Source organism: Lynx rufus, unplaced genomic scaffold (genome assembly GCF_022079265.1).
Source record: "Lynx rufus isolate CCGP_SWC_20201006 ecotype Redwood Valley unplaced genomic scaffold, mLynRuf1.p SCAF_2, whole genome shotgun sequence".
NCBI classification, from domain to species: domain Eukaryota; kingdom Metazoa; phylum Chordata; class Mammalia; order Carnivora; family Felidae; genus Lynx; species Lynx rufus.
The window spans coordinates 54,661,681-54,677,761 of NW_025814834.1; the positions used below are offsets into that span (position 1 = coordinate 54,661,681).

A 16,081-nucleotide genomic window follows, 5' to 3' on the forward strand; every position below is an offset into this window, starting at 1 on the left:
GGGGTAAAGGGATTAGACATAATATGCATGACCTAAATGTGATATTTTGGACCTTTATTTTCTAATTTTGTTTTTAATTTTGGGGATGATTGCTTTTGGGTGTGTGTTTCCCCCTCTTTGAGGGGAAATAAAACATTTCCCGTGAGATAAAATAGCCCTGACTTTTCACTGCTTCATATTTAAATGTTTTATGAAGGTTTGTTGTATTAGTGGTCTCTTTCAGAACTGTTGACAGAAATATAGGAAATCTTACCAGTATTTTGTAACTTGAGAAGCTGTAATGAATAGCTTAGAGAAAAATCACCTAGAGGCACCTGGGTGGCTCAGTTGGTTGGGCATCAACTTCAGCTCAGGTCATGATCTCATGGTTTGTGGGTTCCAGCCCAGCATCAGGCTCTGTGCTGACAGCTCAGAGCCTGGAGCCTGCTTCTGATTCTGTGTCTCCCCTTCTCTTTGCCCCTCCCCTACTTGCTCTCTCTGTCTTTCTCTCAAAAATAAATAAACATTAAAGAAAATAAAAAAAAAATCACCTAGTGTGAGATTCCAAATTTGTTTCACCACATTGACTGTGATACGTGTTAGTTCTCTCTGTTTTTTTGAAATGTAGATTATTTACTTTCTAATCTGTTTCTGCGCTTTTCCAACTTCCAGAAATCTCCTTGTCTGCATAGTTTACTTTCTTAGCACTCCAGTTTTACTTCAGGCCTAAATCCTTGCCCTTCCACCCCCAGAAAAATACGGTTTCTTCCCATATTTCCTTTGCTTGTGCATTTGAATTTGCTCTTTTTGTGAAATCCTGTTTCTCTGTGACGCTGGCACTGGAGTGGAGTAGAATCATTGGTTCATTGTAGCTTGGTTTGTCATCTTAGAAGCAGTTGTAATTTATATGCTGCGTTCTGGCAAATGGTGTCATTTTCCAAAGGTAATTGCACAACTTACCTTTGTAAACAGAATGTACTTTTGCTGTGGACTGGAAGGAGGCTTTCTCTTTTCTTTTATGGATGCTTCTCCTGACTCACTTCAGAGGGGTGATACTTAGATACCCTTCTTAATTTTTTTTCCTTCATTCTTTTTGAACATTATCTAATAAAATAGAATCAGTTATTGGTGTTTTGCCAGCTTCTTCTGCACTTCTCCTTGTCCTCAGTCCCCCTCTTAAGTAAAGATGAAATTATTGAAGTACAAACTGATACTTCATCACAGTAGATAGTTCCTTAAGTTGTTAATTTTAAATGGTTGTGATTTTCAGTCTTCTGATTGTTAAAGCTATTGTTTTTCTCCATAGACATAATTTAGCTTTGAGATACCTTTGGTATTGATACAGTTCTGTGTTTCTACATGGCAGGTCTATTTTCACTTTGAACAGCCATCAGTGAGTTTTATAAGAATATAGATTCTATAAACTATTTTCTAATAATAGAGAAAATGAGTCTTATGCAGGTCTATAATTGTGATATGTTCTTGTTTATGTCTATTTTGCATAAGTGTAAATATCATAACAATAATCTTAGGTAACTTTTTTCTTCAAAAGTTATGTTTCCTAAGAGATAGTATTTTCTTAAATATATTTTATGTGATAAAAGACAGTGACTCTGCACTATTTGCATTTATGTTGGTTTTAGGAAGAAAAGTTTTTTTTACAAGAAATCTTCAGATGCAAGTACAGCTTTTGCTCTGCATAACTAAGTAATTTCACATTTTCCCTTTGGCTTATTAAACTTGAAGTCTGTTACCAGTGACTTTAATGTATTTAGATACTACAAATATATATTTCTACATTTTTTATAATATAATTTATGTTAACTTTTATTATTATTATTATTATTTTTTTTTAGTGAGGCTAACCAGTATGTGTAGAAAGTGACAAATACTCTCCATTGGGCAAGATAGGTCATGTATTAGAGAAGAATGGCCCAAATTAAATGTACAGCATGACAGCTCATTAGAATATGTCCTCTTATGAGCTTAAAGAGACATAGTTTAACGCAACTGCCTTCTTTGGCAGATTGGAAAAATAGCCTGGAGTGAGTTCCTTTAGGCTGACTTCTACAAAGTCAGTGAATTTGTGACAGAGCTAAGGCACAAACCTGGAGTGATTGGTTCCTAGCTCGGTATCCTTACAATTAAATCATTATAATGGTGTTTAACCTAAGAAAGGTATTTGGAAATCATTTGGGATATTTTAGTAAAACCTTGGTCCCTCTGTGCTATTGCAACAATATTTAGATTTATTTAGAGTATTTTTAACAAAGGCTGTAGAAATAAATCAGAAAACTTTAATCTACTTCTTTTTATGAAAACAACTCTGTAGAATATTGCAGAAATAAAAAGCTCATTTCCTTTGTAGAAACATATCTTACCCATCCTTGTATTCCCAGCACTAGAACACATAGCTTCTAATAAATAATATTTCTAATCAGTTTAACTCTTTTAAATAATGAATGTTGAACAAATGAATAACATCATTAAAAGTTAAATTATAATAAGAGGGACATGAAAGGGATTTTTCAGTAGACATTTTTTCAATGTTCAAATAGAATATTGTGTCAGGTGAGGCACAGTAGAAGAGCAGAGAGACTATTCATTATATTTTACATTCGTTTCTGTTCAGGTGTCTTTTCAGATGTGAACTGGTGCTTAATTTAGCAAGCAGTGTTTCTTCCTGGAGTAAATACATATTTCTTTTTCACTGTTAGTGTATATCTAGTTAATAGATTGCTAGGCACTTTGGACAAAGGAAAAGGCCCTCCGTGGGAGCTGACTGTGTTTACTCTTGCTCTTGTGGAGATATCTGTCTAGATCCCAGAAGAACTTGCTGGAAGATGAGATGGTTCTTGTGGCCTGAACGCCACTTAACATTTACTGTTCAGTGTCATGCCTGTCCTCTAGTCTAAAGAAGCTGCGTTAGAACAAGAGAATAAAATAAAGCCCTCTGTGACAGATTTTTCAATAAGAGAAAAAAATTTTGTGTTCTTTTTATTCTGAGATGTTTATTTTGTTTTAAAAAAATTCTTTAAGATGTTTGTTTTGGGGTGCCTGGGTGGCTCAGTCAGTTAAGCGTCTGACTTCAGCTCAGGTCATGATCTCACAGTCTGAGTTCAAGCCCCATGTCAGGCTCTGTGCAGATGGCTTGGAGCCTGGAGCCTGCTTCAATTTTTCTTCTCTTCTCTTCTCTTCTCTTCTCTTCTCTTCTCTTCTCTTCTCTTCTCTTCTCTCTTCTCTTCTCTTCTCTTCTCTTCTCAATTTTCTTTTTTTAAACTTTTAATTTTTTAATGTTTTTATTTATTTTTGAGAGAGAGACAGAGCACAAGTGGGGTAGGGGCAGAGAGGTAGAGGGAGACACAGAATCTGAAGCAGGCTCCAGGCTCTGAGCTATCAGCACAGAGCCCGACGTGGGGCTTGAACTCGTGAACCGCAAGATCATGACCTGAGCTGAAGTCAGACGCTCGACTGAGCCACCCAGGCACCCCCTGCTTCAATTTCTTTGTCTCCCTGTCTCTTTGCCCCCCGCCGCCAATTGCGCTCTCTCTCTCTTAAATATAAATAAACATTAAAAAATTTTAATAGATATTTAAGTTAGCTTTCATTATTACCTAAACAGGAAGACTGTGAAATTGAGATATGCTAAACTTGTGCAAGAGAGATCGCGTTAATTGCCATTTAAAACGGATGGATATAATATAGTTTGCTGCTGTTAAACTAACCAAAAATGTAATTTGGTGTTCTATATCTTTTCTTTTACTTTTTAGAAAATGTTTGTTTATGTTTTAGAGAGGGAGACAGCACGCGCACATGCACACACACACACTCACCCCAGCAGGGGAGAGAGGTAGAGGGAGAGAAAATCCTCCGTGCAGAGCCTGATGCGGGGCTCGATTTCAAAACCTTGAGATCATGACCCAGGCCAAAATCAAGAGTGGGACACTTAACTGACTGAGCCACCCAGGCACCCTTCTTTTACTTTTTAAATGGAGGAAAAGGCATATAAACCCCCTCAGCTTTCTTACTACTACCATCTCTAGATTTCCCTTTGTTCTCCCTGTAACCTCCCTGCTTGCTGCCTCAGAAGTTAGCTTTTTCTTCAGTCAGCTACTGATAGTTGTTCCCTTCTTCTCTTGATTCTGTGTTTAGTTTTTAAATACAGTATTTGCTACATATTCTTTTTAAAAACATGTAGGTATATATGAAGCTTAATACTGAAATAAACACTTGGTTACCCACAGCCCATCCCAAGAACCCAAATCTCCATTCTTTGAAATAAAGGTAACTTATTTGTATTTATCCATCCTTTGTTCATATTCTCATTCTGTGTGTGTGTGTGTGTGTGTGTGTGTGTGTGTGTGTTAATTTAGATGTGAAAGACAAAATCTTAAGAAAATAGGGAATGTTTACCTTTTATTATTCTTTTCTATTTGTATCTGTAGAATTGCCATTTAAAGATATTATTTGTTACTAAATATTGTATTTAGTTTCACTTATTTTTGAGCTTTTAAAAATGGTATGATTTTAATGTTCACTGACCTGCTTTTTCTCATTCATCATTATATATATAAGATTCATGCATACTCTTGCAGTGGATGTAGTTGATTCATTCTCACCGGTGAATGTCATTCCGCTGTGTTATTCTGCTATGTTATTCTCCTGTTGATGGACATTTGGGTTGTTTCATTCTTTTGCCATTATGAATGATATGCTACAAAAATTTTTGTATATGTCTCCTGGTGAAACATGTATAAGGTTTTCTCTTTTTGCAGATTCACCAGACCTAGGTTATAGAAATGTTCAAATTTTTAAGATAATGCCAAATTGCTTCCCAAAGAGGCATTCTAATTTACATATCCAGTTGCAGTGTATAAGAATTTTTACTCTTCCACAGCCTTGCTTGATATTGGCTAATACTTGATATTTTCAAGTCCTTGTGGTCTTTTCTTTTCCCACATTGTCCTTGGGTATCAGTGTTATGCCAGTGTCATGAAATGAGTTGGGACTGTTCTCTGCATTTCTGTTCTCTGGAAGCATTTGTTTAAGATCAAAATGATCTGTTCTTTGATTTTTAAAACTCACTCATAAACTGGCGGGGCATTTTCTTTCTGGAAAGATTCTTTTAAAAGAGAGATTTATATTTATTTTAGGCTTTTAGTATTTTTATTATAAAAGTTATGAACACATAAAAAATACACAAAATATTATAGTTAACTCCATGAATTCCTATACCCAGTTCCAGCAATCATCATTCCATGGTCCATCCTGCCCCCTCCTTACCTTAATCCACTTCTGTCAAGAAAGACTGGAGATATTGTAGCGAAGGAAATGGAGGACATTTGAATTTATTTGTAAATATTTTACTATATGTCTCTAAAACATAAAGGTCTTTTTAAAAAAATATAACCTAATACCATTATTCTACCTTAAAAGAAACAATTCCTTAATATCAAAGAGCCAGTTGGTTTTAAATTTATAATTACTTAATAAATGTTATAAAAGGATTTAGTTATATAAAAAATATATATGAATTATATATCTCACTTTAAAATTTGTTTATAAATTTATATATAAATCATGCATGTGCATGGATTATTTGACTGATTGATTTGAATCAGGATCCAAAGAGTGGCAGCTTATTGTGATTGATTGAGATCCCTTTCCAAGTAGATACAGTCTTAAAATCTGATTTGATTGATTATTGATTTCTACCTTTTTTCATTGTGGTGAAAGAATATTATCAGTTCCTTTGAAATATACCAAGGCTTTTTTTTTATGGCCTCATACACAGTCAAGTTTTTAAATATTAAATGCTTCTTGAAAAGAATATGTACTTCTCTTATTATTGGTTGTGGGATTCTGTATTCATTAAATAAAGCTGTTTAATATCAATTTTTATTTCTCTTATGTCTCTTAAAGAGACCAGATTGTTGTTTTTCCTATAGTTTTTCATGGCAGCAAGCATCTGCATGGTGTAGTTTAACATATTCTTCTGCCTTTTTGATTCTCTGTATTTCCATAAATTGATAGTTGGATTTAGAGAATTGATTAGATTCATGTTTTCTTTTTCCAAGGCTGTTCATTGGTGGTGATGTGTTCCTTGATCATGAAACTCATAATAGTTGTCTTCTTTTTTTGTGATGTTAGCAGCCATTTATGTTTAATGCGTGGATTTATTAAAAATTTAAAATGATCTAGTTCTATTCTTTCTTCATTTATTAGCTAGAATACTTCTGTAATGAGAAGCTTACTTTCATTGATTATTTGTTTACCCAGTGGTATGGTTTGTATATGAAAGTTGAGAGAAATGCCTGTTTCCCTTTGTTTGCTGGTTTTCAGTAAATTTGTTCCCCATTGTAGTCCAATGATTGTCATTTCTTTTGTATCAGTATGAGCTCATTGGATTAAACATACTTAATGTTTCAAAATATAGCACTTGTTAATTTTATTGACATGCAAATTGTTACAATTTTGGCCAGTGGAAACCTTTTCAAGACTTTGGCACAATCCTAGTAGTCTTTGATACCATTCTTGATATCTGGATGAGAAGATATTCTAAGCTCATCATGTGTGTTTCTAGCCCTAAGACCTGGAATTGGCCTTTTTTTCAAAGAGCCTTGATTCCCTTTAGAGGGAAATGGTATTTGTAGGTAACAGTCTGGATACTAGAGGTGTGCATTTCTACAGAACTGATCATTATTTCTAAACCTGTTAATGGTTAGAACTAGAAAAATTGTGTGTGTTTTTATTTAAGTTGAAAGATATCATGAGTTTAAATTGATATTTCCAATTCAAATTGAAGAGCATAAGGGGAACTTTTTCCTTGTTGTGTCTTCCTTCTCAAGAATTCCACTTTCTCAAGGACCTCAGGAATGGGAAAATTTAGAATGTCTTATATTAATCATTCGCTTTCTTCCTCATCAAGTGATCTTAGAATAGCAATACTAAAATTACCACTAATGGTATGATTCCTGAAAATGGGGTCTAGTGATTCACTTCATTGGTTATAGGTGTTTTTTTTTTCTTATGTCAATTGTGATACATTATTTTTTATAGGAATTTGTCCATTTCTTGTAACCTTGCATACTTATTGACACAAGATTGTTCTGTGTCCTACTATCTTTTAAACCACTGCTGCCAATGTAGCTGTGCTCTTTTCACTTGTATTGCTACATATTTGTGCTTTTCTTACTGCTTTGTCGTCTCAGAAATTGGTTGATTTTATTTTAGTTTTTTCAAGGAACAACTTTTAGCTTTATTAATTGCTTATTTTTTACCTTCTTCTTTCTATTATCTTTGAATTTTTTCTTTTGTTCCCCCACTACCCCCCTGTCCCCAACTTCTTTGATAGGTTACTTAGCTCATTATTCATCACCCTTTCTTTTTGCTAATATAAACATTTAAGGCTCTTAGTTTGCACTTAATACATTGTTTTCAATACCAATTTTTTAATAAAGTCTAATTATGGTAGAATCAATTTTTCTCTGATAGTTTTATGAACTTTTGATACCATGGTTTTGTTACCTTACTAAGATTATCTTCCCCCACCTTTTAACCAAGCAGTTAGCAGTTTGGGTAAATTTCCCCTCATTTAGTGTTTATATTATAACTTCGTACATGGTGTGGATGTACCCCACTTGCATATTGGGTATGTTTCTAAATTTTTCGTTTCCTTCTTTCTTTTTCTAGTAGTTTGTCCACAAGTTCTTATGTTGTTTTTCATTTTTTTACTTTTTAAAAAAGTTAGCTTTATTGAGGAATAATGTACATGTAGTAAAATTCACCCCTTTTAGCCTACGGAGATTTGACAGATACATATAGTTATAAATCCTTCACCACAGTCAAGATATAGAAGAGTTCCATAATCCCCCAAAACTTTGCTCATGGCACTTTGTAGGCTCCCTTTCCATCATTCTATGGTGCTGTCTTTTCTTCATTTTCAGGCTAGTTGGTTTCTCTGTGACCTTGGCTCTTTGAGAAGTTCTACAAAAGTTATAATTTTATAGATTATCTGGCTTTCGTTATTGTTAGAGTGTGAATGATGTTCTTTCTAGCTGGACACATTAAACACATTTTTCTTAGCACATCTTTTTTGGGGGTAGATTAGAATTTCCATGTATCATTTTTGCATTAACACTGCCATTTGAATATCTTTCTCTCATACGTGTATTTTATTTTATATTCTTGTATATCTTCATTGGAATTTTATTTGGTGCCACAGTGATCTCTTAGGTCATTCTCTAATTTATACTTAAAATCTTTTAAAGTTTAGCATTAAAAGATTATCACCTTAACACATCAATTTTAAGTTTATGTTATCCTGAATTTTACTCCATTGGAGGCCATGTTTTGTTAATATATAATCAAAGAAATGTTACAGAAAATTGAAAGTGTATAATTTTTTGATTGCCAGACTTACTCATTTGTGCTTGTCACTTTAGTGTGCTTAGCTAATTTTAAGGCCATATGAAAATTTTTTGCTGAATATGTTGTATCAAAGGCATTGATTTTTATTACCAAGAAGTTATTAATATTGGTAAAATTTTGAAAATATCTCATCTGAGTTGCTGGTGTCTCTTGTTTTTTTGTAAGTGGTATAATAAATGGTATAGGATAGTTTATTTCTTAGATATCCACAGTTTATTGGATTAATTTAAATGCTTCTATTAATGTATTAAATCTCGTATTAATTAAATACATGATAACATATCATCATCTGGAAACAGTATTGCATATTTTAACCTGATTTTATCTCCTTACTACTTTCATGGCCTTTAACATTGGCTTACTAAATATTCTTTTTACTTTTGTAGGTTATTTTAGTGTCTGCCAATAAATTGACTCGTTATATAGAACCGTGCCAGTTAACAGAAGATTTTGGTGGGAGTCTCACCTATGATCACATGGACTGGTTAAATAAGAGGCTGGTTGGTATATTACCATGAGATGAAATGTTATTACATACAAATAAGACATTGGTAACTTTATCATTTTAATCAACTACAGTACAGATTGTTCTTTGTTATAAAAATAAAATATATTGCATATCACATGATAGCATAATGCTTGAAGGCAGATAACTCTGGAGTCACATTTGGGTTTGCTTTTGGTGTTGTCATTTATAGCAGTATTATTACTAGTCAAAATCGTTAATGTTTTAGTAGAGTAACAGAGTAGCATATTCTCCTAAGAGGTAATCTAGTTGATGTACCATCTTTAGAGATATTTAAACATCATTTTGAGTTGAAAAGCAGTTTGACAGGTTAAAGTTGGTATCTGAAAATGTATCTTTGGCCAGGCTGAAATTGCCCTACTCTGCATGATAATGGCATTGTTGGATTGAACTGCTGGGGACTAAAAGAACAACTTTTCATTAGGTCAGTTTAGATTACAGTTAATCGTTGGGGACCTCCACAATTGAAATTCTGTCTATAACTTTGGACTTGCCAAAAACATAACTACTAACAGCCCACTATTGGCTGGAACCCTACTGATAACATTAGCAGATGATGAGCATATATTTTGTATGTTATACATATTATATACCAAGTTCTTATAATACAGCAAGCCAGACAAAAGAAAATGGTAAGAAAATCATAAGAGAAAATACATTTATAGTATTGTACTGTTTATCGAAAAAAATTTGTGTATCAATTTGGACCCATGCAGTTCAAAACCATGTTGTTCAAGGGTCAACTGCTAATTTTATTGAGGAATAACAAACTTTTGGGTATTTCAGAATGGATAACCAATTTCCATCTTATTTGGACAGTGATACCAGACAAATGAGTATCCCCTTTATTAAGAACAGACTTAACCAAATCCCTTTTTAGAAATATTTTAAGAAACCATGTTAAGGGGCACCTGGGTGGCTCAGTCAGTTGAGCGTTTGGCTCTTAATGTCAGCTCAGGTTGTGGTCTCACAGTCAGGAGATCGAGCCCATGTTCGGCTCTGCACTGAGGGTGGAGCTTGCTTGGGATTCTCTCTGTCTCCCTGTCTCTCCCTCTGCTCCTCTCTCCCTCGTGCTTGTGTGTGCCCAGACGCATGCTCTCTCTCAAAATAAATAAACTTAAAAAAAATGTTAAAATTATAACTAATTTATTCTTTCCTACATGCTTAGATATAAAACTTTTTAACTAATATATGCAACTAGTATGGATTGGTGATAGAAAAACATAAAGAAACGTTCTGTAACTGGAATTAGAAGATGAGTACTGGTCTAAATTATGTTCATGTAGTTAAAACTGTCACTGGTGCAGATGTTTCTCCATGAAACACAGGAATAAAAATAAACTTGTCTGATTGAGGAATAAAAATAATTTCTTACTCTATTTAAATTTTAAAAATTTCTTCTCCATTGAAGCTGTTCATTGTTCTAGGAGGGATTTTGTCTTCTCTCCTTAAGTTGTTGTGTTTTGGTGGTTGAATTGTACTAACTGGCATCAAGAGAAGGAAAGGGAATTCTGCCTGGCTAATTCTGTTGATCTTAACTGAAAATCCTTATGTAAACACTAACTTTAAGATTATTCTTAATATGTTAACAAAATCTCATATTGTAGGTTTTTGAGAAGTTTACAAAGGAATCTACATCATTACTAGATGAACTTGCTTTGATTAACAATGGAAGTGATAAAGGAAGTCAGCAAGAGAAAGAGAGGTAGGTGGCTAGTGTCATGCAATTATACCTTTGCAAAGCTGTGATTAACCTGATGAAGGATAGATACATCAGTTATTAATGCAAGCTAGAAGAATTAAGGTAAGCAATTCTCCAATCAAATTGACATACAAAGGTTGAATTAAATTTATTAATTCATGAGAATTTGCTTTACATGTAAAATTTCTTGATTTGAATCAAAGTTTCTCTACAAAAGACTTCTTTTTTAATGTTTATTTCTGAGAAAGAGTGTTCTTGTGCATGTTGGGGAGGGGCAGAGAGAGAGGGGAACAGAGGATCGGAAGCAGGCTATGTGTTGAGAACAGAGAGCTCGATGTGGGGCTCAAACTCATGAGATCATTACCTGAGCCAAAGTTGAACGCTTAACTGAGCCATCCAGGCACCCCTCTACAAAAGACTTTTTGATGAATAGTAATGTATTTACTTTATTCTGACACTGTGAAAAATTCATTTGCAAGAACATGTTTTCAAAATGAAACCATTTTCATTTTAGAGTTCTACGTTGTGAAGTCTGGAAAAGGTTGCAGCTTGAAATAAAATTATTATAACCTTATTTAAATACATTAGTTCTTAAATGCCTACCTTCTAGAACTCTTATGTCCTTGTAAAATATGATATTCATGAGTTTAAGTTGGGGAGTTTAGTGTTTTATGACACTTGGATGAAGTAATTGTTCAGTTGTATTCTGTAAATGTAACTGACTAGATTTATCATTTTAACGGATTTCCATTGGACTTTACAATCTTAACAGTTTTCATTTTTTGTTGGTAGGCCAGATCCCTCTCCCCAGTTAAAAACTCTTAACCCTTTCTGGTCTATCAACAAAGTGGTAACTAGAACAGTAATTTTTTTTTTTAATGTTTTTATTTTATTTTGAGAGAGAGAGTGTGAGCAGGGAAGGGGCAGAGAGAGAGGGAGACACAGAATCCAAAGCAGGCTTCAGGCTCCAAGCTGTCGGCACAGAGCCCGACGTGGGGCTCGAACTCACAGACTGTGAGATCATGATCTGAGCCGAAGCCAGATGCCCAACCGACTGAGCCACCCAGGTGCCCCAGAACAGTAATTTTTCATTAGGAAATTTGAAAGAGTCAATACTCTTCCTTGTCTACATCTTTTGAATCTTATCTTAAAAATATAATGGGACCTTGATAAAATGCATCTTCTTATTCCATGAATACAATGTAGTCACATATCAGTTAATCGAGGTAATAAGAGGAATGTGAGAAGGTTGGAGTTTAACACCAAATCTTGATTTAAGCAGAGTAAAAATATAGAAACAAATTGTTTGAATGGAAATCTAGTTAAGTCACAGCAAGCATTTAGGAACATTACTGCCCTGTAGATACCATATAAAAATATAAAATGTAAAATTTCTACATGTGTAACTATCCGTGTGTGTATAGATAACACACATACTGTATGTTACGGTTTAGGAATTGAAAATGTCATGGAAGTTGCTTGACAAAAATTAGCCAAATCTCTTGTGTTTTGAATAGTCCGCCAGAGTAATTTGAAGTTTCTTAAAGTCATATTCATAAGGAAAGACATTGTAAGAAGGTCCCTGTTGAAAGTGGGTTCATGGTCACAGCTTAATGCTGTTTACCATGTTTCCCTCTCTAAGAATGACTGGTTCTGAGAAAGCATTCTTGTAAAGAAACCTGCTTATTTGTTTCTTAGAACTTCCTGTACTTACATGCCAATGGGAACCCTTTTGCTCCACCCAATAATATCTTATTCAGTGTTTTGGGAAATGCTGTTTTGCATGACTACATGAAGTATCAAATAAAATCTTGTATTTGTCATTTCCTCCCCAAGGAGCTCAAGTGTTATTGCCTAGTCTCTTTTAAACGCCAGATAACCAAGTCCATCCTCTTACAAATTTTCATCACTTTTTTAATGTCATTCCTCAGGAAGCATCCTGGCTACACAAGAGGTGAGGGCCTAGATTAATTGGCAAAAGTGAAAGATTTAGAGCAGGACCTGTCATTTCCAGCAGCAAGGTCCTACCTAGGTTTTGATTTGTATGTACCCTATCTTTCTATCATTTTCTACTTCCCTTATATGTTTAGGAAAATACAGGGCATAGTCCAACTGCAAATGAAACCCAATTAGTACAGGGAAGAGAGTACAGCTGCTTGAGAATGCACACACACATGAATATTAGAGATTATTTGCAGCACTCAGAGGTTGCTGTAGATAAGTAAATGTTTGATTGGAGGATGGCTCCATACATTTTTAATGTTAACATTTCTGGGTTATTATATAGTCACACATTTCATTTTGGAACAGATATGCAGTGGGAATATACTAAAATGGATTCCTTTGATATATTTGAAATAATACTATAATGATACACTATTTTTTCCAAGTAGTGTATTTGGTGATTTATCGCAGACTTTTGGGGGGCTACTAGTATTTAATTTTCTAATTGGTTTCTTTTTAATTTTAAGTTTGAGAGGCAGAGAGAAAGAGGGAGGGACAGAGAGAGAGAGGGAGGGAAAGAGAATCCTAAGCAGGTCCTGTACTGTCAGCACAGAGCCTGACACAGGGCTCAAACCCACAAACGGTGAGATCATGACCTGAGCTGAAATCAGGAGTTGGATGCTCAACCAAGCTACCCAGGCACTCATCTCTAATTGGCTTTTTTTTTTTTTATTTTCTTTTTAGCATTTTAATTTATTTTTGAGAGAGACAGAGACAGAGTGGAAGCAGATGAGGGCCAGAGAGAGAGGGAGACACAGAATCTGAAGCAGGCTCCAGGCTCTAAGCTGTCAGCACAGCCCAATGCAGGGCTCAAACCCACGAACCATTAGATCATAACCTGAGCCAAAGTCAGACTGAGCCACCAGGTGCCCCTCTAATTGGTTTTTTAATGCTTAAGGATATTAGCCTGGTAGAACAGTGTGCTTCACATTTCCATACTCTACTCTCTTGTTTTGATAATGTATATATAAAAAGTTTTCTTAGGTTGCATGGATAGAAATACTGTTTTAAAAAATTATTCTTTTGGTGTTTGTCAGGTCTGTGGATTTAAACTTTCTTCCATCAGTTGATCCTGAAACAGTTCTTCAGACAGGTAAGATGAAAAAATGTGTGTATCAGTGATAATCATAATCTAATAAACCAATCGTATATTGATTGGTTCATGAAATAAACATTGATTAAGCATGTATTATGTAATAGAAACTTGGGAATTTCAGACTGCTCTTTGGTGTAACCTAACTGTGTTAATATACTTCACAATATTTTTAAAAAGTATTAATAATGATAAATAGTTAAATTATTTCTCCCTTGAAATATTTGTATTTATTTCTTTATCTGTAAAATAGAGATAAAAGTTTCTATTTCATTGGATTGCTGTGAGATTATTGTATAGTCATTATGTTCTAAGATTGTATTTTTAGGTATTGTCATGTTTTATTCTCCTAATGATCTGTTGAGATAATTTGTTACTATTTTCTCTGTTTTGTACTTGAGGAGGCCAAGGCTTAGGGATATGAAAAACTTGCTCATGAAGAGTAACTGTTAAACTCCATCTATCACCATATCACTAAAAACAGGTTACTATTGTCTGAATTTTAAGATGGGGAAACTGAGGCAAAAGGTTAGTAACTTATGCAAGTTACACAGCTAGCAATGCTGGAGTTGGGACTTGAACCAAGGCAGTTTGGTTTCAAAGTATGGTCTTTGAAATCATTATGTGGTACTGCTCCTCTAATGGAAATGTTTCCATAAGGAAAACATTAAGGGTATCAATTGTAAAAGCAGAAAAATAAATTACTTCGATCTTAGTGGCTTTGTGTGTGTGTGTGTGTGTGTGTGTGTGTGTGTGTGCGCGCACATGTGTATGTGTATAAACTGTATATATGTGTGTGTGTGTGTGTGTAGAGTCTTGGCAAAAGTCTTCGAAGCAGTTGTTCTTCTAATTATAAAACATAATGAAGAGTAAAGAAATAAATTCAAAATATCTGCATTGTATTGATTCAGTTGTGCCAAGTGTTTTCAGTATGGTATAGATCTTACTTCCTTAGAGAACAAAGAAATAATTGTAATCCCTGAATTGCTACATGTTTAGCAGATACAGTAGACTGTCAGTAAAAATATGGCTTACTCTAGGTTTCAAACGTAGTTCAATGTTTCTATTTAACATTTTCAAAGCTACTGAAGCCCTTGAATTAAGAACTTTTTAAATTTGTATTTTAAAATTAACTTTATATGCCACTAAGTTCTTTTTTTAATATGCTATTGACTCTTAAATGTTTTTAAGTTTATTTATCTTTTTCTTTAAGTTTATTTACTTTGAGAGAGTCACGTGCGTGTGCGCAAACCAGGGAGGGGCAGAGAGAGAAGGAGAGAAAGAGAATCCCAAGCAGGCTCCACACACAATGCAGGGACCGACCTGGGGCTTGAAGTCCTGAACCATGAGGTCATGACCTGAGCCAAAATCAAGAGTAGGATGCTTAACTGACTGAGCCACCTAGGCACCCCTGCTATTAAGTCTTAAAGTAGGGATGGGAAGAGAGTATAAAAATAGAGAAGTTTAGAATAATTTTGGTTATCTTTTAGAAACTGGAAATACCTTCAAATCATAATAAAAATTGTTTCCATATATTTAAAGCCATTTAAGTTTAGGATGTTTCCCTGAATAAAGATTAAGAGAATTTAAAAGTATCTGCATATGTTTTTGGTCCTTGTCTAATAATTGAAATAGTATTATCCTGGAAAAACAGTTTGTGATTTATTCACTTTTAAAATTGTTAACAGGGGCGCCTGGGTGGCGCAGTCGGTTAAGCGTCCGACTTCAGCCAGGCCACGTTCTCGCGGTCCGTGAGTTCGAGCCCCGCGTCAGGCTCTGGGATGATGGCTCAGAGCCTGGAGCCTGTTTCTGATTCTGTGTCTCCCTCTCTCTCTGCCCCTTCCCCGTTCATGCTCTGTCTCTCTCTGTCCCAAAAATAAATAAACGTTGAAAAAAAAAATTTTTTTTAAAATAATAAAATAAAATTGTTAATATATTTACAGTTTTAGATATTGCACATTCTGCAATTTTAATTTCTCATGCATGAATGCATTTTCTTTACATGAGTTTGCTGTAATTGAATAACAATGAATACCATTCTGACCCTGGTGTGACCCATCATGATTTGCAGTTAATAATTATAGAGATTCCTATAGACAGATTATTTAAATTTTATTTCGTAGCAGTAATAAAGCTTTCTCCCTATAATCATACATGTTGTTACACTGTTAGCGTTCGTCTTAGGTGCTATGATTAAGGGTATGGGTTAATACTGAAATCCTACAACATCCTGCTTAGTATTGATTAGTATCATCAGATAGGACATACTAGTTACTACCGTCATACAGAAATCTCAGAGCGTTCTTCCCCTGTGTTCTACAGGGGAAGAGGATTGGTTGGCATAATT

At 34.5% G+C, this 16,081-nt stretch overlaps 1 protein-coding gene across 1 annotated transcript in view; it reads left to right on the top strand.

Moving 5' to 3' along the window:
* Positions 1-16,081, top strand: part of SESTD1 (SEC14 and spectrin domain containing 1) — a 102,911-nt gene that overhangs the window by 42,541 nt on the left and 44,289 nt on the right. The window contains exons 5-7 of the mRNA XM_047085537.1: positions 8,796-8,909; positions 10,543-10,640; positions 13,679-13,734. Of these exons, the coding sequence (XP_046941493.1) occupies positions 8,796-8,909; positions 10,543-10,640; positions 13,679-13,734 (268 nt within the window). The remainder of the gene's footprint in view (positions 1-8,795; positions 8,910-10,542; positions 10,641-13,678; positions 13,735-16,081) is intronic.